The 24,356-nt window shown below is 42.4% G+C and overlaps 1 protein-coding gene across 10 annotated transcripts in view; it reads right to left on the bottom strand.

The window, feature by feature from the left end:
* The window catches only part of LOC142566261 (bromodomain-containing protein 8-like), a 139,884-nt gene that overhangs the window by 15,337 nt on the left and 100,191 nt on the right, over window positions 1-24,356 (bottom strand). For 4 of the 10 annotated variants that reach the window (XM_075677114.1, XM_075677110.1, XM_075677111.1 and 1 more), the window contains 5 exons: window positions 17,905-17,985; window positions 17,763-17,831; window positions 17,498-17,675; window positions 16,892-16,993; window positions 15,162-15,263 (listed from right to left, as the gene is read on the bottom strand). In XM_075677114.1, coding sequence (XP_075533229.1) covers window positions 15,162-15,263; window positions 16,892-16,993; window positions 17,498-17,675; window positions 17,763-17,831; window positions 17,905-17,985 — 532 coding nt within the window. Of the gene's footprint in view, window positions 1-4,382; window positions 4,425-7,704; window positions 8,771-15,161; window positions 15,264-16,891; window positions 16,994-17,497; window positions 17,676-17,762; window positions 17,832-17,904; window positions 17,986-24,356 lie in introns of those variants that run through there. The other 6 variants (XM_075677117.1, XM_075677119.1, XM_075677118.1 and 3 more) reach the window with 4 other exon arrangements.

The raw sequence follows: 24,356 nt of genomic DNA, 5'->3' as shown, positions 1-24,356 counted from the left end.
TGGATACCTTTGCTATAGGCTAAGTGGCACAGTATTGCAATTGACAGGGCTATTTGTTTGTGATGCATATGGTACTGATGCTCGCACCTTATTTATTTCCAGCATAATAGGCAAGGTACTGATGCCTATTTCCAGCATGATAGGCAATTCAAGAAGCAGGTGTTTACTATCATGATCAAAACACGAATGTTTACAGAAAATGGAGAGCGGTTTCACACTAAGGGGGCTGATGAACTTAAAAAAAAAAAAAAAAAGAAAACTTAACCTTTACAACTGACGAAAGTATTAGTGGTTCAAAGTTGATCAGCAGCCAATGGCTTAATAAACTTTTTCAGCTCCAAAGTAGGGAAAGCCAGCCAGTGATCAGACTGCATGAATTCCACAGGTGCTCCACCTTTCTCCTGACAAAGCATTCAGTCTGGCATTGGATAATAAAAGCCTTATATTTATCTGGCTACCTTGGTACTGTGACATGGCAAATGTAATGCAACATAACAAATGACACTCACTGACCTTGTCACATTCTCCATAGGCTGTGAGAAATGAAAACCATAGTTTCATATCAAAAAAATTGTGCGGGTCCCACACGCTGTGGGTATCAATGTAAGCGAAGCTTTCTGTGCTGTTTGCTTTAATTGACGATAATTAGTGGTGATATTGGCAGCAAATGTCTAATTTCTTCAACATTTAGGCCAACACAAGAGTGGTGAGTTTATGTTAAATGTTACCTTGCAAGCACCACTACTGTTTGTCTCCATAGCACACAGAACACAGAGGGAGAGGTGTTAGCTTGAGGCATTGTGGTGCGCCGTATTTCATAACTTCTGAGAGGGTTGAGCATTGTCATTGCCTCACATGGCACATCGCATCGTGGCAGACGTATTCAACTTTAATTGAATTATGGGGCTGTACGTGCCAAAACCACAATCGGATTATCAGGCACGCCATAGTGGCAGACTGCGGATTAATTTTGATCCCGTGATGTTCTTTGCCACCTCCCCTAAATGTAAGTGCACAAATGCTTATTTCACCCCCATCGAAATGCAGCTACTTCAATCGGCATTAAATCCGCGACCTCGGACAATGCCATAGCCACAAAGCTACTGCGGCGGGCGCAGAGGTCTTGATTTGCGACCACTTCCGCAGTGTCGCCTATCTATCTAGCTTCCCTCTGGACTTGCACGTTAGTAGAAAGGTAAGCACTGTAATTTGTGGTATTTGGTAAGCAAATTTGGTAAGCAAATTTCTGCAATGCTTTTGCTGGGGGCCACGGATATTACAGCTGTCAAGAGGCTAATTCTGGCGATGCCCAGGGAGCTCCAGAGGGCATTGTGCACATTCGACAGGGCGCAAAGGTCCAAACGAGCTTTTCGCCTCTCCTTTCACGTTTATACACATTCTAAACCATCCCCGATGCAGTGTGCAAGACAGCCACAGCGGCAGCAGCAGAAGTGGGGTGGGGAAGTCGAAGAAAGAGGCAAAGAAAGCTTCGCTTTAATATTAGAAGGAAAAGTTTAAAGTCCGTGGGACCAATATGACCCGCTTCTTTAAAAATAAACTGCTTGGCATTGAGAAATGAAATTGGTCGTCAACTATTCCTAAGGACTTCATTTATTTATAACATGCAAAAAATTTAAAGAGTATTGTCAAAAGTATGTGCTGTCCTACAAAGTGTTAAATCAGGGTTTAACATCATTTCTAACAAGGCTACTTCCTGAATAATTTTTTGAAGATTATAACTTACAAGAGAATGTAAAAACTGAAAGGCATTAAATGAAATAGGTCACAGGCACATATTCACAGGGAGCCTTGGGGCCGACGCCAGGGATCAGCGGTCAAGGAAGTTTTGGAGCAGGTTTGGAGCATGAATTGTCCGTTTTGGAGCAGTAAATACATGTTTTAGAGCAGCTTGGGAAAGGTCAATATGAGTGAAATACAGGAATATGAAGAAAAGGTATTCCTTATATGACTTTGCAGAACACTATTATGTCAAAGCAGATCAGTTCTCCGGAAGCTCGCAAGGCAAGCAAAATTCATGACAGGAAAAAATTGTCATTCGCTGGACTTTCACATGAAGCTACAAAGGAATGCCATTGTACAGGTTTCTTAGACACCACGATTAAATTACATACCGCATGTGCCAACTAAATGTGGCCAAGAAAAAAAACAACCGAAGGCTTCCCGTGAACAGCGCCCACTCTATGTTGACAGTGTTTATGTTAGCCAATTTTTTTTTTTCATTGTGAACAAGCAAGTAATATTTAATTTTAATGAACGAACATCTATTAACTAGCTTATTCAATAAGGTGTTAATAGAAAAGTTGTGGAATACACCGAAAAATTACCGATAACAGCATATATAAATGGGAAACAGTGTATAAACGGGTATGTAAATGGCAAAACCCTAAAAAGAAATAAGGTTATTTATGCTGCACTTTAGCTAAGACCCCCCACGATACTAAAATGCTATAAAACGTCAATTCGCCCTGTTCTATAATATGCTTCTGTCGTTTGGTTCCCCTACAAACAATGTAAAAAAAGCTCGCTAACGAAAATCTAACAGTTTCATTTGCCAAAATTAAGAGCCCAGTTTCCTACCAACACAGGCTCAACAATCTTTGAACATTGAGCCATTACTTTCACGTTATCACAATGAAGCCTTAGAACTTTTATATGCAATTGATAACTCCACCTCTTATGTTAATGTGATATAGTTACAATCAGAATGATTGTAACTATATCACATTAACTAATAACGCAAGTTGCACCCGTAGCTACCACACATTAAACATAACACCTATTTATGCTCATACTAACACATTCAAATACAGTTTTTTTCCAACATAAAATAGAGCTATGGAATTTTCTAACCAGTAACATTCATTCACTATCACTAAAATATTTTATAGCTACCAGTGGTAAGCACTTCACTAACAAGCAAAGGGCTTCTTTTTAATCATTCCTCTTTTTGTGTATGTCTGTGTTTTTAATGTGTATAGTAATGTATAATGTTCCCACTCCTGCTATAGCCCTATATTGGGCAGCAGTATATGCAAATAAATAAATAAATAAGTAAATAAATGAATAGATATAGCGACCTAGGTATTGTGTGGTCCTTCTTCCAGAAAAAAAGAAAGAAAGAAAAAAAGCCTGCAACAATTTTTTTATTTATTAATATTATTATTGCAATCTTTTTTTTTTTTTCAAATCCACGCGACAAGTCCCAGCACCAGTAATAAAAGTGGTCTCAGATGTAAACATCGTCATCAGTGTGTTGTGTATATTGCAAACGTGCAAACCTAGGCCACGGTCTTTTAATGGTGTGGAAAGCGAACCACTACAAGATCTCACTACTTCGAACTTTATAGGGACCGAAGATGCATGCCAAAAACTGCTGACGTGGTGGAGAAGCATGGCCACTCATTCCCTTCCCAGTGCCCCTATTTGACGAGGTTCATGAAAAGAATGCTGCGATCTTTGGTGCGATGAAGTGTTGTCACGGCCACAGCAGGTTCTTTATTGCTTTTATTTTTTATTCATTTCAAGGGCTTTCTTTCTCATTAAAAAAAAATCTTCACAAATATTAGGTTGTTTTAAATGCTGTTATTGGTGATTTCTCAACATCACCTACAACTTTTTCATCGACACCTCATCGATTACGTAAATTAATAAATTTATCTAATTAAATGTATTTGTGCACAATAAAAGAGAAATATTTACAGTGGCCACCATGAACAACACCCATCAAGGTACCATGAACACCGTTCACGTAGTGCCATCAGGTAATTTTTAATTCTTGGCGACCTTCAGTTAAGATAGGAGAATACCACAGAATAAATATGAAGTTGATGTACTGGTTATTGCACTTTGCCCGTAGTTCACATCGCTTGCCGAGAGAAAGCTTTAAGATATTTTTTAAAACAATAAAGGAATAAAAAAGTTCACTGGCTTTCCGCTCTGTGTCGTCCAACAATATTTTGAATAAGCTCGATTATTCAGACTTACTCACGGTTCCGACATAGGCGCCATAAAGACAGCGCAAAACAGCAACTGATATTTTGTGCACGTAACAATGGTCTATTAAAATTTTTGTACTCGATCTGCGCAAGTCACATCATGAACATTGTTGCCGCGAACGCCATTTCAGAGATTTGTGACTTTGCCAAACGCTTGATTATGACCAAAATTTGGCTGCTAAGGCTGACTAAATATAAAACTTTACGACCTTGGCTTAGATTCTATGATGGCAAGAGCCTGATCTTGTGCAGTGCGGACCTGCAGAAAATAGTGTAGCCTGAGTGCAAACTTGAGTGATGATTGCAGTTCCCATCGGATATTTGTGACCAAGTAGTTTCATGAAAGCAAGCAGGCAGTTTGTCGGAGTGCCGCGCAAACTATTATCCCGCCGACGAGACGTGGTGCACCTACGAAAAAAATTCACGTCAGTTGCACTGTCTTTGCCCATTAATCGACACACATGTACCAACAGGGTGCCAAACCGAGCGCTAAAATGTATAACGAAACTGATGAGCTACATGCTGAGCAGACTGTACAACTTTTCTATTATTATTGAAATGAAAATAAAAGAAAGAGACGACCTTATTAATTCAGCATGGCTTCCTTCACGACTGCGCCATGAAATGTGCGCTAGTTCAAATCATCCTTAGCTGGTCCACATATATACAGACACGTAACACTTTTAGTAAACATTTGTAATGTATTGTACAGCACAAAACATTCATTTTCTTCAGTTACTATTATGCCACCAAACATGCCACACTCCAAAGATGCGGATGCTGAAACGGATTGCTTAGGCTTGGACTGTGGGGCTAAGCGTTATCCAACACATGCCTAGGGCTGTGTGGTTGCCACTGAACACACACGTCCTGTTAAATTAGGCAACTTCATTTGAAGCTAGTGTTTTGCCGCAGGTTGGCACAGCTCAATGGTTTGGTGCAAGATGGTGCAGCACTTCCATCCCTGGCACCCCCACTTAATATCTTCGCCCGTTCTCGCAAGCAAAAGAGGAATACAAATACAAGCAATAATGTGCCCATTTCAATCCTGCACAAGTGCAAAGAAACTTAGTGCCCAACATGCTATCATAGGCAGGCATAAATTACCACTGAAGTCATAACTGCAACCCAGGCAAGAGCATCTAAAGTCAGCTTTGCGGTTTCTTTTCCCCATTGCTATAAGCAGGGCAATTTCATTGTGCATCCATGCATAGTGACAGAGTTCAGAGTGAACCGTTTCACAGTTGGCAGGCAGAAATATTGGTCCAATTATTCTAGTTCTGTTGAGGAACACTACTCGCGAGCCTTGTACATTTCCTATATCGACGATCTGTGAACCCCTTTTGAGCACTGCTTTGCAAATCACCGGACACCAGACAACAGCACTATACAGAGCTTGCAATTTTTCTTACCAAGGCACATAGACAAGGACAACCTTAAGTGTATGCAGCACAGCTTTGAATTATATGTAGAAGATACGAGAACAGCACATGATGCCATGGAAAAGGGGAGCGAGATATCTGGAAGGCAAAATGGGGGGCAGGCCATGCAAGGAAGAGCTACCACGCTATACGCAATGGACACACTAGTTCAATATGACAGAGACCTGCTCCTGAAAGTTCACACAATCCTCAAATTACTGACAGCAGTTGACACTCAAAAGACTAAATAGACATTTGCGGAACAAGACGGCTGAAGAGCGGCTCAATCGACAATATCACGTCCATTCACCAGGTACAGTCAGTGTCAACAAAGTTATCTCCAAATTTATGGTGAAGCACCGGCATATGAAAATCATAGTGTAAAGAGAATATTCGAAACAGGGACAGAACGACATCTTTTAAAAGAAAAAGGAACTGTATTTAATGCAGTGCCATCATTACAGTCATACTGTTAAAAGCCCATAGAAAAGATACAACTTGGCATAGTAGACTCAATCTTCTCATTGAATATTATTACACCTCCGATAAATCTGCAAGCGTATACATTGCGGTATTACTGAATAAAATACTATATGTGTAGTTAAGCTTGAACCCTAATCTATGGCTGTTGTTGCGTCCTGTTGCTGCATCTTTTGCCAAACTGTTGTACAATTTTGTGTTTATCTGGTGCGTGAAGAACGAAGCAATTCACAGAATGACGAACCACAGCTGCAAAAGATTTTTTAATATGTGTTGATTTTTTATATATATATATATATATATATATATATATATATATATATATATATATATATACTCCTTTAGAAATTTACTCATATATAATCAGCTAGACACCATTTATGATATAACACACCAAAGCACATTAAATATAGAAGAAGAAGCCCGTCTGAAGCATTTTTTATGATTATATTGAATTTAGCATTCCGATATGAGGTGTACAGAACATTATGCAGCTCCGAACACATGGTTTGAATCACTTGGGATTTGGAAGTGTTCAAATGAATTCGAATTTCAATAAGAGGCGTTCTTTTTTCTGTGTGGGGGTTATTCTAGTAAGCTACTGCAAAAAAATAAATAAATAAATTAATTAATTGAAAAAAATATATATATTACACAAGGTGTCCCACGGAACTTGTGCCAATATTTAAAAATATGCGTGTCATGCAGTGGCGTAGCAACAGGGGGGGCCGGGGGGCCGTGGGCCCCGGGTGCACGGGGCCAGTAGGGGGGGGGGGGGGGGGTGTCATATACGTCTGAAGACACCCGAAAATTGTCGATATCCTCGCCTTCCTAGACTACACCTGGGGGGGGGGCAGAAGAGCTAAGGGCACCGGGTGCCAGACGACCTAGCTACGCCACTGGTGTCATGTAGCTGGAAAGAACCAAAGTAATGTTGTTCGCCGTCACTTGCAGCTAGTCAGACAATTTTTTGTATTTTGCCCAATTCTGCCTGCAAAGAGTGTCATGCAACTAGTCACGTGGCACTTTAAGTTTCCAGACTTTCTTTCAGGCTTGGAAGAAATGTTTATGCAACATAAGGTAACCAAAAGATGGACAGAGAATTTTTCATGATGGCCTACAATTTTCTGATCAACAATTTAGCTTTGATTATAACACTTAAGTTAATAATAACTAATTATGTATTTAGGCAAAATAAAAAGAAGTAGTGTATTTGTGCCGAACAACGGCAAAGCACATTACCTTGGTTCTGTCCATGCCACCGAACGCTTGTGCTCTCTCCGAAAAAAAATTATGGCTACATGCCTAATAGGTCATCATGTGAAGTGTCAGAAATAGAAAGTAGCATAATATGTATCTAAAGCCCAAGTGGGTGGTGGTAACATCTCGAAATGTGTACAACGAAAATTGTGTTTTTTCTCAGTATAAGTTTGTAAAAATGACCATGAAAATTTGATGACTGGATGGGAACAACATGACTACAGGGCTGTTGTAGATTTAGAAACTGCCCACCATTCAAATTGTTTTAATAAATTATCTTAAGGCAATATGCTTCCCTTCCTATATTTCTAACCTTATTCAAAGCATCCAACTGCTGCTAAGGCTTTGCCAACGATGCTGTACATTCAGTGTCGAAGCAAATCATTTCCTCAAACTCATTCCTCAAGCCCAACTAGACCGGTCTCGCACCTTGCCTCATTGAGGTTGTGAGCGTCATTTTCAGTGGACATCATCAAATTTTCCTGCGCCACAGGAGATACATGACATGTGCAGTGAACAGCAAGATGTAAAAATGATAAAATTCAGTTTAGTGCTCAAGAATTCAACAGTTGGTTAGGCCAATGAAAACTTTGAGGGAACGAAGTGTTTCATTTGTAAGAGTGCATTAACTTGGTCATTTTTTATTATGCTCATCATTAAATCATGAGAAGAATAGCTGCAGCGCAAACACATTCTGGACACAATCCAAACTCATAGACAGCAGCTTACCAATAATTTAAAAATCAAAATTGCATAATAAATGTATTCTGCCATCATTAACATATGGAAACAAGACATGACGTCTAATGAAGAAGTATATAAGCTAAAGGGCATGCTATGAGCAAACGGAAAGGAAAATAAAAGGCACAAAATTCTGAGACAAAGACAGCAGTATTGATTAAGTATCAAATGGAAGTATATGACACCCTAGTTATGATTAAAAGGAAAGAGCAAAAGGTCATTTGATGATGGCATAGATAATTGGTGGTCTCTTTGGGCAACAGAATGGACACAGAGAAAAGATACAACCATGGGTGACAGAAAATTGCATGTAGTGGTTGCTTCAAGAAAGCTGCAGGTATGAGGAGCGTTAATAGCTGCAGAACAAAGGTAAAGTTAGCCCTGCAATTTACTTAATCTGAATCAAAATAACAACATTCACGATAACAGGAAATGAAATGAAACACTTCCAACAGAATTCAAGGCCAATGAAGGAGGAGTTTACAAATACCCATAACAAACATATGTTGTAATCAGCACTGAAATAAAAAAACTAAGTGTTCCCTCCAACTGTGGATTGTATGGTTGATGTGTACATGTACAGGTTGATCCACTGTTAGAGGGACCAAGCGAGCATGTGGCTTATGCTCCGCACGGGGCCATGTACGAAAAGCGGCAAAAACGAAGAGTATACACGACACGGCACAGGGCGGCGCATGACGCACATCTTCTGCTGACCACCATCACTTCGCCTGCGTGCAGCGTGAAGCACGGCGTACAGCTGGGCGACTACATGTCTTGAGCCGCGGTTGCTATGAACATGATCTAAAGCATCAATGTTGCACTTGACTTGCCAGCCCAGCCATCTGGATGCTAAGAGCAAAGAAATGATCAAGCTTTTAGAACATTATGGGCGACATGAAGCGCTGTTTTTCTGGAGGAAGCTTCGCATTCTGGCGTTATCGCACAGCTCCAAAAACATTCACTTCGTGGATGGAGTGTGGCAATTGACTCGACGAAACAAACAGAAGTGACACCGCAGTTTGTTTTCGGCACTGTTATGCACGGCATGTTTCAGTTATGTCTGACTCAGATGCGCTCAGTCTGTCAAGTTGCTGGAAGATACGAAATGCCGTGTAACGCAACCATTAGCAAATTAGGAAACATGAACATGCATATAGTCATTCAAATGTATTGGCTCTTTTCTCCCAAAATGACAATGAGGAAGTGACACTGATGTATATAAACAAATACATGCAAAAAAATTTGCAATTACTGATGGTGTTGTGAATGTGTTTCCTCGCACGGAATCCTTGCACAAGACGCAGCACAGCAACATTATTTGGCATGTCAAGAAAATACCATTCTCCAAAATATATTTCTGCCACTGCTTATTCGCATTCTCCGCCACAGTAGTAGAAGTGAGTGTACTTATGCGCTTTCTACATCTCACAGGCGGCAGTGTACGAAATGAAATGGCTATCCATGAAGTGGGAGACTCTTGACGTGCGATTGAACGGCAAGGCGGCCATAGTGAACAAAGCGAAGGGGCTGTTTGGAAGCAGACGACGCACGGCATGCACTTGGTTTTCACCGTTTCTCTTACATGGCGCTGCATGGAGCATGAGCCACACTCTCACGTGTTCCCTCTAACAGTGAACCCACCTGTACATAACACCTAAGACAATGTTCAACATTGTTCTACATCCAACTCGATGGCTCGAGCACAGCTGGTTAAAGGGACACTAAAGGTTACTATCAAGTCAACGTGGACTGTTGAAATAGCATCACAGAAACCTCGAAACGCTTGTTTCGTGCCAAGGAGAGACTTATTTTAAGAGAAAATGCGTTCTGAAGCGTCCACGTACCTCTAGCGCAGTTCAAATCGCCCGCCCTCCGATCGAGGAGTACTGACATCATGGTCTCATAGTGACGTTGCGCCATCGGTGAGTAGAACGGCGTCCGCAGACGGCGCTACGGCTTTTCTGTGCAAAACGCAAACGCGCGGCCAGAAACAGAGCCAAGACAGAGCCGACAGCAGAGCGAAAGCGGGAGTATGGTGGCTAGCGGAAGGAGAAACGAATTGCGTCCCACATTACGTCCCACGGCACACGGAGAGTCCGTTTTCGTTAAACTATAGGATGCGGCGAGCTCGCAGCATGGTCAGCGTGGTCTGTGAGAAGTGACGAGCCTTTTCGCACTCGCAACAGGGCATAAAAAAGTGCGAATCGACGCAAAACTCGGCCTAGAAACGTGCTTCGCCACAGCCAGGGCTCAATACGACCCAAGCTGGCACGACCCAGATGTCGTTTCCCGCACCGCCACCAGGCGCCGCTACTATACCTAAAACTCCAGCGCAAGACGCCCATAAGCTGGTACTTCATTCTATGACACGCAAACTTCGACGCTCGTCGCAATGGACCATGACACCGACAGATTGGCTCGCGATGGTGGGCTCAACTTCAGCGATTTGAGCACCGACGAGCGCGACCTGCTGCTGAGGGCTCGCACTGCCGGCGTCGTTGTGTACTACGACGGCGGCCTCGACACCGGCTCTCCGGAGCGGGAAAGCAACGAGGGCTTCCCACGACACCACATGGACGTGGCATTCTCGCTGCTTGTTCCAAATGAAAGTTTCGTGAGCCAGCAGAACCCTCACTGCACGACGCGATAATGAAACTACTGAAACTCCAAGGCGTGCGCGGCGCAGAGTCGAGCGCGCAGAGTCGAGCAAAAACGAAACCTTTCGAACACCCATATTACTGAAGGGTAACGTCAAAATGCTATTTTTTCTCAGAATCGAATAGACGTAGACAAGTAGCATTTTTTTTCCGTTTTATAATCGAATGAAATGATATTTTTAATACGAGTAGTTGAGTATTAGTAATACAAATTATGAGGAGTGCTTTCGTCATCGGGCTAGTACCGGAATGTCGCTGGGGGGTCTCAAATCGTGTCATGCATTTACCTCAATTTCTCGGTTACTAAAGCTCTGTTCGCGATTATATTGACGCCTTAGACGTTCTAGAACATTGCTCTACCACTTTAACTTAAGTTTCTGGTAACCTTTAGTGTCCCTTTAATACAATAAATCCTGGACATATCAAACCCGAAGGAGATCCTGAAATAATTCAATATATTACTTCAAAATACAGATCCTGACAGAATTGATGAAATAATGTGATTGAAACGCTAACCCTAAGGCTATGTTCACACTTGGGAAGCGGCAAGCGGACGAAATGACCAAAGTGAGCGGAAAATCTTTTCTGCGCATGTCCAAGATGTTCACATTTGTTTTGCCACTGCAGCGGAAACCACTGGCGTTTTCGCCAGCAACCATTTAGTCTGTGTATGCTTGTCCGTGTGGTGGCACTGTTCATCACACCATTTCAAGCAGCATTCATTGGCCCATAAATTATTAAAAGCTATCATTTTGCACACCTGTGCATGTCGTCGCTAACTTTCGTCTACCATGGAAGAGGAAGAAGACATAGGTAGTTCTGATACCTTTAGCTAGTTGTTTTTCCTAAAAATGGACTATGAACAACGGAAGATGTTAAATTTTACGACCGGATGTTTACATGCCAGTGCAGTTTCCAGGGAAGTGGAATGGCTTCCCACTTGGCTGGGGTGAAAAAAAAAAAAAAAAAGGAACAGTCCGAGACCGAACAGGCTCGCCGCCTGACTTTCCGTCCATTTTGCCGCCTAGGCGGGCGGATTTCATCAAGTTTTTGCCGCTCCCACCTGCTCCGAGACCAAGTGTGAACGTAGCCTAAATGCTTGCGTCACGCGGACGTGAGACTGGTGGATCTCATGCAGGTGTTTAAAGTGCTTGTTGCAAACTTTTTATTCAGCGTGAGGTAGAAATGGAAGAAGTGCAGAAGCAAACCAGCATCTCTGGCTATGTGCAATGCTGCCATCACTGCACTTGCATAGCTTATACTGCACTTGCGTGTCAACATGCCGAGTTGGAATGGCCAACCATAAATGTTAGAAACGAGTTGACATGCCAAATGTTACATTTGACAGTGGCTTGCAGCACATCTGTGCCCAGTCCCACAGATATGTGACCCTGTGAGCACAAATGAAACGCATTCAATGCAGACTGTGGGCCCAAAAACTGCACAGCACCACGGCCACAATGGTCTTTCTGCGAAGTATTGATGTGGCGTGTGGTGGTTTTGGTAAATCCAAACTGTAATGTCAAAATCTTTGTGAATGGGCGCTGAGCTTTGATTAAATTTGGCCGCTCATGGAACCCTAAGATGCCCTCGCGGAAACCCCTAGTCTACAAGAAAACAAAACAATGCGAATTTGTCGGTATAAAATATTTCTCAAGATGTGAAAAGTGATCGCAGCTACATTAGGAGCATAGATGCTCCTTGCTACGTAGCATAGATAACATGGCCGCTGCAGGGCGCTGCGACAAGCCTGCCCGCTGAGGACAATCGAGCACAGTGAGTGGCCTTTGTGGGTGACATGGCTCCACGCACGTGGGAAGCTGGCCTGAGCACCAACATCCGACTGAAACAGGTTGTCTCCTTCCCAAGTTGCACACCTTCGAGATGTGTCGTCATCATGGTCGAAGCTCACTACGTTAGGAATCCTTTTAACACGAGTCTGCAGTGCAGCATCCATCGCTTACCCGATGTGGGTGCTGAATATGCACTTGCACAAACGAACATAAAGATGACATTTCATTCGAGCCTTGGAAGTTGTGTGATTGCCTTTAAAATAAGTGCGAAAGGGAATGTGCTACTTGCCACTCGGTGCAAAAAAAAAAAAAAAAAAAACGGAGCCGCGCATAGCTATGTAGTACATGGTAGCACATGCAAAGGGAAGACACACCGTGAACTGAACAGTAAGTTGAGGGATAACCTCAGAGCTTGGCACGTCATATTCACCAAAAGTGGAAGTAGTGGTGTCTACGTTAACAGTGGTGGAAATGAAACAAGGTCTTTGGGAGAGCTTTTAGAGCAGGAAAAAGGTCTTTTGGAGCACCTTCTGGAGGAGAAAAAATGTCCGTTTGTAACAGAATTATTGGCTTTTGTATCCCATACTTTTGTGTCATTACAAAAGGTGTAAAAACAATCTAGGGGTACACACCTTTTCAGTTGAACCTTAAACACTTAGAAAGCTAGAAATACAGTCTATGAGGCAATCTTTGATTACGAATAACTCCACTTCTGCTGAATGTATTGAAAAACCTTTCGCTGCAAACTATTTCTGAAATAGTCTATTTGAACTTAAAATGCATTTCTTGACTTCAATAAAAAGTGTTTCAGGACCCCTGCGCAGGTACAGGGGAATGAACGCTTCTGTCTGCCTCATGCTTCAACGCGTACTCGAAATTATAGATTGTGCGACCTCCAGCACTAAACGGGAGGAAAGACTGCGCACATGAAGCCACATCCATCTCAGCCCAGCCCAACCTTCGTGCCCGCACAGATAACTTCCAATATAGGGCATGCAGGAGCCTCAGTGCGTATGGCTGTCAGTGCAGCCTCGTATGCACTCAGCTGCACTGACAGCCATACACAACTACAGCTGGGCTGGAGGAAGAGACATGCACTCGCTTGCCCCCCTAGTGCATGCTTGATCATGTTACCCTATGCAACATCCTCCATTCCCCTCCTGGAGTGCGTGCAGGAAGACAGCACACATCAAGCAACCATCTTTCTCAGCTTACCCTCAAAAGCTTTTCTGTGCACCCACAACATACGGCACGGAAGGTGCAAAAGCATTTTATCGCACTTGGGCATTATACAGAACATGACGCTGCTCCACTTGAGTCACATGACATGCTCTGTCATGCGGCAAGCAACTTGAGAGGTGCATACGCAAGCAACCATTTGACCATCTATATCCAAAGTAGTTTCCATATATTGCCTCAGTGTTCCTTCGTGGCGGCAGTGAAATTCCATTGTACTGAAATCGTGTTTAATCCCTTATTTGTCACTGACATACCAGCACGTTTCCGCTTTTTTGTCATGCCATGTTATTGACATACCCGTATGTTCTCCACTCTCTAGTGAAGACCATAATACAAGTGCATTTGCTACAAAGGAAACCCATATGGGTTCCTCAAAAGAAAAGCCTCATAGTTGAAGAGAAATTCATCCTGGTCTGGGACTCGAACCCGGGACCACCGCCTTTCCGGGGCAGCCGCTCTACCATCTGAGCTAACCAGGCAGCTAGCAGATGGCAGGGCAAAGTAGAATTTGTCGACAACACGAAGCAAAGGCAAGTGTTTGACGTAGTAGTTCTGCGGAAACCCGCAAGGTGAAGAGAAGTAATGAATAAAGGGAAAATCAGACATCCACCCGTTCAACATCCAGCCGTTCGAACGGGTGGACATCTGTTTTTCCCTTTATTAATTACTTCTCTCCACCTTGCAGGTTTCCGCAGAACTACTATGTCAAACACTTGCCTTTGCTTCGTGTTGTCGACAAATTCTACTTCGCCCTGCCATCTGCTAGCCGCCTGGTTAGCTCAGATGGAGAGCGGCTGCCCCGGAAAGGCGGTGGTCCTGGGTTCGAGTCTCGGACCAGTACGAATTTCTCTTCAACTGTGAGGCTTTTCTTTCGAGGAACCCGTATGGGTTTCCTTTGTAGCAATTGCTCGAAAGGGTGGATGTCTGATTTTCCCTTTATTCATTACTTCTCTCCACCTTGCGATTTTCCGCAGAACTACTACGTCAAGTGCATTTGTTATTATCCGTGTCATTTTTTCCCTTCTGAATAAACGGAAATAAACCGTTTTGTTTGTTTCATAATACCTGAGAAAAAAACTGACACTGGTTTGTGTGTCCTCTTCGAAAAAATTCAATACTGAAATGGTTAAACACACTTCGTTATATTGAGGTCCAAGACACATGGTGTTCTATTAACAAAAAGTTATAAAAAGTTGAATACTTTGTTATGAGAATTTTGATATAATGAAGCATGTTATATTAAGGTTTAACTGTGTGTTCTGCTCAATCTGATTTTGAATATGAACCACCAACCATGCTGAAACTTGCACCAACCACACAAAATACACATTTGGCAGATTGCCCTTGGCAAAAAAAGTCAAGACACATCCTGCATGCCTCATGAACACTATTTGTCTCTCCAGGCAACTAATGCGGTCATACTAATGAGGGTTCACCATGAACGAGGGAGACGCAATTCCTCAGTTCAGCGCTGAGGAGCCTCCACGCAGAGTGGCCGTGTCATGACTGCGCAGTGCCCATCAGCAGTGCAGCATGTGATGGCCCGCTCACCTTGTCATCCTTGCCAAATTCCACCTTCTTTTCCCGCCCGTCACGGCCACGCAGGCTTTTGGTCTCTGTTGTCTTCACCATCAACTGGGTTGCCAGAAAATCCTGACAGTAAAAGACATAAGACATAAGGCAGCACTCTGCTTGCTTAGCACTAAAGAGGGGTTCCCAAGGTCTCTGCCTTTGGAGAATCCAAGTGGCTTTCAAAAAGTGCCAAGAAGCCACTTTTTTTTTCTTGCACTTCCATATACACACGAGAAGAGAGAGAGACAAAGAAAGAAGAAAACAGCAACCAAAGAAGAAAGAAAAAAAAATAGAACAGATGAATGGCCTCTTAAAAACAACTGCAGCACTCAACCAGCAAAATGGCTGCAAAGGGTTTATTACATTGAAATAATAGAAAAGACAGCAAACAATACACATGGTTGCTAAGGGTTGGGCGAGTGAACCAAATAACATGGTTGAGTTGGTAATTTGTGGTGACAGTGAGCACAGTGTACAAGGTGCTGTAGAAATGGGGATCCTTTTTAATTTCTTGCTTTGCATCCTGCATGCTGTGCTTGCTGTTACCACCAACTAGGTGTGTCGTAGCAGTGAAGAAAAAATGAGAGGGGCAAAAAAATTGATTTGGTGCTCAAACACCTGAAATATTTGTCAACAAAACCCAATTGGCTTCACGAAATCATGTTTGGGAACCCCTTCACTAAGGGCCTATTCACACTGGGAAACAAGTGGGCCAACACTATCCACAACCACACAAAAAACGTGGTGTCAGCAACCCTGTTACAACGGATGGCTAACATATGTTTGCGAAACATGTCGCAGATGACTTGTTAGCCAACAGTTCGGTCACAATTTGCCTGCCCCATTGAAAAACATGTTGGAAACATGGCAGTGCTAGATAAGCAAAAGCTACTAGTTTTGCAGTAGTTTCACTATTTAAGTCCCTATTTCCCTAGTCTCAACATCCCTTTATACTTGTCAAGCATCAATAGCATAACAAGCTTCCTATGTGATATCTTACTTCCACCACAAATTCTGTTACACTGTGACAAAATGTCTTGTGAATTACCACTGCATCACTAGTTCGAACATCCCTAAGCTTGGTTGTGTGTACAAGTAGGAGAAGCAGCCATTAATACAGTATGTGACAGAAGTGGTTGCTGATGAAGACAGTAGGCAATGGGTAAAACCGAGTACTATAGAGATAGTCTTCAGGATTTATAGTTCAGGGTGAACAAAGCAGAAGATGGTCGAAGCACAATGCAAGTAGCCTTTTATCTCCACGTTAACCCTGCGTTACAAGCTTCAAAGATCATGTGCCAATAGGCCCAAATTTCGACCATTCAGTAGAGGTCGTTTTGCCGGTGTGTGACGAAAGCAAGAAAGGACAATGCTATGTTTTGTATAGGCAGGATTCAGTTCTCCTTCCTGATGGCATAAGCTTCTGTAGAGAAGAAACATGACATGCTAAGTGTCCCTTGCTGAAGTGTGCTGTGAGCTGCCCAGTGAAACTTTAATATTACAAGAAGTAGTGCTGTCTTAGGGGACGCACAGAGTTCAAGCGTCTCACAAAGAAAATAAATGGGATGAAGCCAGATAAAGCTCCATAGCATGCTCTGCGACATGTGCATGTTAAAACAAGAATAATAACAATAAATGAAAACTTAAAAAAAAAAACACGGGCACAAAAATGCGGCTACACATGCTGTTGCCAACACTTTGTCGCTTGCCTTTTGTTGCCGAAAGTTGTCACACCAAACAACATCGTTGCTGTTGGCAACAGAGATGTTGACCAACGTGTTGACCAACACGTCGGGAAACATGTTGGTCAGCTGTTGGGAAACATGTTCCGCAGTGTGAATAGGCCATAAGACAGTAACCAGCACATTTTTTACGCGACATATACACCTTTTGCTTTGTTTGAGAGGCCTGAATGTTGTGCTGCGAAATAAGTACAAGGTGGTGTGGCATTCAAGAGGCAAAAAGGTAAGCATGGTATTGGAAAGTGCCAGTGCTTGATTTTATATAGGGCCAGAGGAAGATAAAGCTGCACTAACTCGCTAGAAAACACACAAGGTCATTCTGCAGCACAAGAATACACAATCTGCCAAGCCAGAAGGGTGATTACTTTCTGCCATCAATGTTTCCCGACAATTTTTTAAAAAATTTTAGCCCAGAGGCTTTGCGATAAAAATTACAACTTTTAAAGTACTCTTTGCCTTCAAAAATACACCTAGCTAAAATGCTTTCTACAGTCACATTTTTCAACAGTTTTTTTTTTATCTTGACAGATGTTTGCAGGAGATGTAAGCATCAGCACAGGAATGGACACTGACCTGTATGTGTCCCATGACCTCCTTCTGCATTTCAATGGCCATCTGAAAGACATCGTGGTCAGAACTGTTGTACATGATAGCATTTTGAAACATCAGCATCATGTCCCGCTGAAATTCCAAGGTGGTCTTGATGTAGCCACTTTCAATGTTTTTCTTGATTGTCAGCAAATCCATCGGTCTACATGAAAAACAAAGAAATAGGGTCACACAAAGAAATACGCCAATGATAAAGATTGGCATAAAGGTGAAAAAAAATTGTTTTAACCTGTAGACAATGCTATGGTAACCTGGGGCCATTTCATCTGTGACTGGGTGTAAAAACACATTTGCATATCTGGAAATAAGAAAGCAGAGAGAAAATGAATATGCTCACTCAAAGGCCCTCATATGCTTTGGCGTACACATACTTGTGGTTGGCTGCTGCTCTCCAGACCAACATAATAGATTTCTTCCACACCTTATAGTCTCGAACGACCTCAGAGTCCTCACTGCAATAAAAAGCATGTCAATAGCATCACCCTCCACAAAGAACTAAAAATATTGCCAAGACACTCCAGCTAGTTTGCAGTAAGTAAAACATCGCATTCAAGACTCATGAGTGCACATTATACCAGGTGTTTTTTTTTTTCTTTAGATATACAGAAATTTTGTTAAATTACCTGTGGCAGATTGCCCAATTTTAATCCCTGAACAGGACTGCTCAAAGATATGAACATTACTTGCACAATAAATCAAAGTGGCAAATCAGTTCTGCAGAAGCCCACAAGGTGGAGGCAAGTACATGGAAGGGAAAAATTGGCATCTACCCGAATTGCAGCACGACGCTTCAAAGGAAGCCCATGCAAGTTTCTCAGAAAGAAAGCCTCGCAGTTAAGGAAAACTCGTCCTGGTTCCGGGACTTGAACCCAGGACCAACGCCTTTCCGGGGTGCTCCCTATACCATCTGAGCTAACCAGCAGGCTACCTGATTGCACAGCGAGGGTGAATTAGTCGACAACTCAAGGCACTGGGGCAATGAATATGGCAAATCAGTTCTGCAGAAACCTGCAAGGTGGAGGAATGTATATGAAAGGGAAAGCTAGCATCCACCCAAATTGTAGCACAAAGCTACAAAGGAAACCCATGCGGATTTCTCAGAAAGAAAGCCTCGTAATTGAAGAAAATATTGTCCTGATCCGGGACTCGAACCTGGGACCACCGCCTTTTCGAGGGGGCAGTCTCTCTCCCATTAGAGCTAACCAGGAGGCTAGCAGAGCGAGGGCAAATTAGTTGACAAATCGAGGCACTGAGACAGTGAATATGGCAAATCAGTTCTATGAAAGCCCGCAAGGTGGAGGACGAAAGTGGAGGACTCAACTGTATCATGAAGCTACAGTCTGGGTTTCAGTCCCGGACCAGGATGAATTTTTCTTCATCTGCGAGGCTTTCTCTCTGAGAAACCCTTACAGGTTTCCTTTGTAGCTCCATGCTACAATTCGGGTGGGTGCCAATTTTTCCCTTTCAAATAAATAAAAATTCATAATTGATTAGCACAATCTCTCATTAAGTTTTTAACTAATTGCTTTGCAGCATATATTGAATTGACAAACAGCAGCCAGAGAGTTTACAAGGCATATCTGCTTGGAAAAGAGTGCCGAGGATGGCACTGGTTTCAGGACATATGCCGCCAAACTTGAAGAAAATGTGTGTTTTGTTTTGTATATTTATAAACCTTTTTTTTTTTTCAGAATATGTATGCGCTTTACATATTTGCAATACCGCTATTATAGTATCTCACGTCTTTTTGTACATGTAGTTTAGATGTCTGCCATTTTTTTAGTGAATATCTTGTATTTGGACCTTTCACTAGCCGAGTTGGCTATTGGTTCGATCATGTTTTGTTGTATTGGTTTCATAAAATAAAATTATTATGATGATGATGAAAATGTACTGCTATTCCACTTGCATTTTTTAGCAAAACACCGTTTTATGCATTGAAGCACCAAATTAACTGAAACGCTTATGTATATTGCTGCACACTTCGGGATTCAGTACCTCAAAACTGGTGTCATTCGGGGAATTCACTCTATGCCTTGCACAGTGATATTACTGCCCCACGCCCTTTTGGAGCAGCCAAATATATGTTTCAGAGCAGCAAAATGGCTTTCAAAGCAGGAAACTCATGTGAAAGCAATAAATAGGTGCTTATTCATAATTTCAATAGAAACAAACATACTACTTCGTCACAGTGTTCACTAGGGACTGCAATGAAGCAGTGGTGTCCGAAGATGTGCTCAAAACGCATATAAGTAGCTTAGAAAAGCACACAAGCACGTAGGCAGGCTACCTGAAGACTTTGGAGGCATTTTAGAACTTTTATAATGACCTTGTCACTATAAATGTATCCTGTAAAACGGAGCAGTCTGTGAAACAAAAAGGTAATGTTGATACTACACCAGAGGTTCATGTAATAGGCACTCCCTCCTCTCTCACATCCTTACATTAAATTGGTATTTATTTTACTGTTGTGTGTTCATTGCAGCACCGTTATTTATCTCCATATTGTATTAGTCATTTAAAATTGAATTTGTAAGTTAGACAAAAACAATGTTAATTTTTTTGCAAACTTCTGTTATGGCAGTTTAGAAACAGATAACATAACCATGCTCTCTCAAGGTGTTTGAGAAATTTACCAGCAAAGCTACACGTACATTGCAATAGGCCAGCTACTTTTAAAAAGAAATATTTCTAACTTGGCACATGCAAGCCTGAAATGATGTTTATACTTGTCTCTCATATCGCTACATATTTATAGCCAAATCCAGAGATACAAAGGTTTATTATTATCTCAACCAACTAGCCAACCAAGGACTGTAACATGCTTCTAGCATTCCAGTCCTTTCCCCTACTGCCCTTTCTTAAAATACCTTTCTCATTTTAGAAAAGTAATTTTACGATGTATTTTAATAAAAAAAGTTGACACATTATATGGGCACTTTGGCTGCTTTTCTGAGATATGTCCATATGAAATGGAGGCACGAAATGCAGCGAAATACTATCTATTTACCTGCCTAGTTGGAGCCCGTACTGGGCACATTCTGTGCGTGCTTCAATACATTTCGCTAATGTCACAGAACACAGCTAATCTAAGGTATTACAAAGCAGCTTACATGACACACTCCATTTTAATATAGCAAGTAGCACTACAAATGCCCGAGAGGTTTCTCTCACTGGTCGTATTTGCAACCAAAAAACAGAGAGTCACATATGCATGCTTGCCAACCTATAAACATTAATATTCGTAATATCCCGTGGACACATTGAGAGGGTGGGGTGGTTAGTTGCATGGAGTTCGTCATTTTGAAGGCTTGCTCTGAACACATAACTTTTGAGGGATATGTACGCATTTCATTAGAGGGCAACTGTGGTGATTTTTCGATATCCAGTGACCTTAATAAAATTTTGGATGTACATTCTTTTTTGCACTCTTGATTATCTCTGCCAAACGATATGACTGCAAGTCATTAAGTTTTTCTGTCAGTTAATTTTAAAGATTGGTTGCGTTTCAGACTCGTGCCCACGAATGTGACTTCTTACGTAACACGTAACTGGCTACCCTGTGTTTGTGACGTCAGAGACTACACCCTCACTTTGCCAAGAAACAACAAAGCTGACTCCTTTTTCTATGAGAGAACGGCTGACAATCATCGTTTTAACACATGTGATAACCAGTGATTCTCTTCATTTTGCGCAGCACAATGCATTGAGCTTGGGGCACGTTAGCAGCCTCATAGGGCGGCGGCAGGTCAAAGCCCAACAGCCATCTTCCAGCAGTCATATCGTTGCTGAAATTGCCACTATCTAGTTCAAAAAAGCTGGAAAAACTCTCCGTATCATCGGAAAACAGCATAAGCTTCACTTTTTTGCCGTTATAACCATGTGTACTGTGCGAACATTACAGCCATGGAGGATTTGATGTCATCGACTCATCACGACGTCACATGAAGCAGCTACCCGTTTTGGTTTTGGTACATCGTTTATTTGCTATTTAAAATTATTGGCGAATTCCTAAGCAAATTGAACCAACCTACCAACAACAGGACTGTGAACGCCATTTGAATATGACAATATCCTAATACAGTCGAACCCACTTATATTGATACCGGTTTTAACAATATATCGGTTATAACAATGACAAGCTGCTGCACTGTTAACTTTTGTATCTGTTCCATGGTGAAATAACCCACAATGCCCCGATGCCACATTATCAGTTATAATGATAAAATCTTGCTGCTGGGTGTCCGAGCCGAAAGGTAGTGAAATGCGAAATCCTTGAAAGGAAAAAAAGAAAACAAGAAATTCGAGCCGCTGCTCTAACAGCCGTCGTACGCTAGTTTTCCAGTCATCTCCGCACGCCTCTCTCCCGTTGCCTTTCCACCCCTCCGAACACGAATGGGCTACGCCCATAGCTCTAAGCCGCCCTACCCTCTGAAACATGACGGACTGCATCAACTGCGCTGCTCGCAGCTTGCTCTCTCTCTCTCTCTCTCTCTCTCTCTCTCTCTCTCTCTCTCTCTCTCTCTCTCCTCATTCAGCGCAGTTCTGCAAACAGCCTAATCACTCACGTTCGTCTTTGTTGGTTGCGTCGAAATTGTTCCTGGCCAAGCGGTTTCTCAGCCTCGTTTGACCAACAGTTGGTTTGACTCACCACTGAAACGAAAGATGGCTGATCTGCCCGCTAATCATTGGCAATGCATGACGTTTCCAATTGAAAGAAAGCCACGGCTATAGATTTGGAAACTAAATGCTTCTAACCGATGAGGTGATCGTCATGAACATGCCTGCATCAGATAGCGACGGCGATGACGGCAGCGATGACGTGGTAGGGCAGGCTGCCTCAACGTTGTCCTTGCATGAGCCCTGGCAGATGATTCAGTCCCTCCGGGACTTCATTTTCGCGAGGAGCCTTCCACTGCACTATGTGAAGCACCTGGATGCCTTGGAAGATGTAGGAAAGCTTCGCGTAAAGCATGCATGGCTGACGGGCATAAGGTTTTCTTGTGCAAGCCAGTGGGAAGTGTGTGGTGAGAGGCTTGTGGCAATCTCACCTCAACATTTCTTCTGGATTTCTCAAGCTGACAGGCTGCTGCGGCAGCCTTCTGGCAATATTTAAAAGGCCCCTTTTGGGGCCACCAAAGCTATGCTCAGCAGTGCTCGCATATCGCGTGCCACCAGTCTTTGCAGTTGTTAAAACAGTGTCATTCTTTAACACCAACAGCTGCAGCTTGTTACACGTGATCGGAGCTCTTAGGAAGCAGTTAAACGAGTGAACACAATCAGCAGCTGGATGGAGGAAGGTGCTGGGGAGGGGCACTGACCTCCCTGCTATCATAGTTTTCTCACATCAGCTCCGCCATCCCCCTATTTTGATTTTTTCATGCAACCCGGTTATAACAATTATTGATTATAACAATGGAATTTTCGTGGCACTTGAATATTGTTATAAGTGGGTTCGACTGTATGGTTTAAAAATGCCAGAGTTGCCCTTTAACGATCACTTACCGTTAGACACAGCACACAAGCAGCACCAAACTTCGAACCAGACTTGCATGCAATGAATTACATGTAATCAATTACATTATTTCTTTCTTTACTCGGTAACAATCACTGTAATTCAATACCATTTTTCAGTAACCGATCATATGTTACCAGTTAATTTATTGACAAGACAAGCAGTAACAAGCTTCCCTGCTTGGAGAACCTAAATTTGGCAAAAGCTACAGATGAATGTCTGAGATCGCGCCACACAGCAGCCTCGCAAATGCACATGTTGAGACCAGGCAAGCCTGTGAGTTCACTATTTGTTTCATCATTTTAAAGGCTCCATAAGACATTGGCCATTGAACCGAACAGGTATGTCTTGATACCAAAGCCTACTTAGGGAATTAATGCCAGGAAATCAGATACAGACAATATTTTCAGCTTTTAATCAGCCCAAATAGAAGCGTTTTCTTAAAGACTGAGCAACAGTGAAGCTGCGCTTCATAGAGGACCCAGATGTTGACTAACCACAATATTATGCGCAAGATCCGTATATGCTACTACACTGCCTTACCTCCCACCCCTGCCCCCCACCTCGGCGCACACATTGTGCTAAATGGCCAACCTCCCTCTCCTACCCTTATTTTTCCTATTCGAGCAAGTTCTCAGTGTTGCTGCTAATGTCTTCACAACGAAAACAAGGGACAATGACCTATAACATTCTTAAAAGGAATTCTTAGTGCAGTTAAGCAACATAAGAAGACTGCCGAAGACACACTGAAGAGAGGAAAGGAAGGAGGGGGAGGGGGGGGGGCAAATCAGCTCTTTCTGTTTACTGCATCTATGCAATGTTAACAAATGTTCAGAGGAATATAATGTAGAAGTAATCAATTACTATTGAGTATTTCCTCAATTACTTCCATGGGGCAGTAAGTGGTAACTGTAATCAATTACATTTTCGAATGAAGTAATTGCCATTCTAATCTTACTTTTTTTCTGTAACGTGCACAACGTGTAACGTGTAACGTGTGCAACGTGTAACGTGTACTGCTGGGAAATTTGAGACTGACAAGCAACACATTGTTCTTAGATAAGTTACTTTTTCAGTGAATTTGCAGCTGCCAATTTCTTGCTTCAGGAACAAGTCTTTATTAATTTGATTGAATCAAGTATACACCTTGGTGTCCTTTCGCCATCAGAAGATTTCCAATAGAAATTTCAGAGACGGTGATAACTTTTCTTGCAAACAACAGTTCACCCCTTGGTCATAAAACCTCACCCAACATTTATAAACTTTAAGAAAAATTCAGGAGGGTTGGCAGGTATGCATACGAAAAAC

Source organism: Dermacentor variabilis, unplaced genomic scaffold (genome assembly GCF_050947875.1).
Source record: "Dermacentor variabilis isolate Ectoservices unplaced genomic scaffold, ASM5094787v1 scaffold_12, whole genome shotgun sequence".
NCBI classification, from domain to species: domain Eukaryota; kingdom Metazoa; phylum Arthropoda; class Arachnida; order Ixodida; family Ixodidae; genus Dermacentor; species Dermacentor variabilis.
The sequence above is the reverse complement of the archived record's forward strand: the minus strand, read 5'-3'. Positions and strand labels throughout refer to the sequence as shown.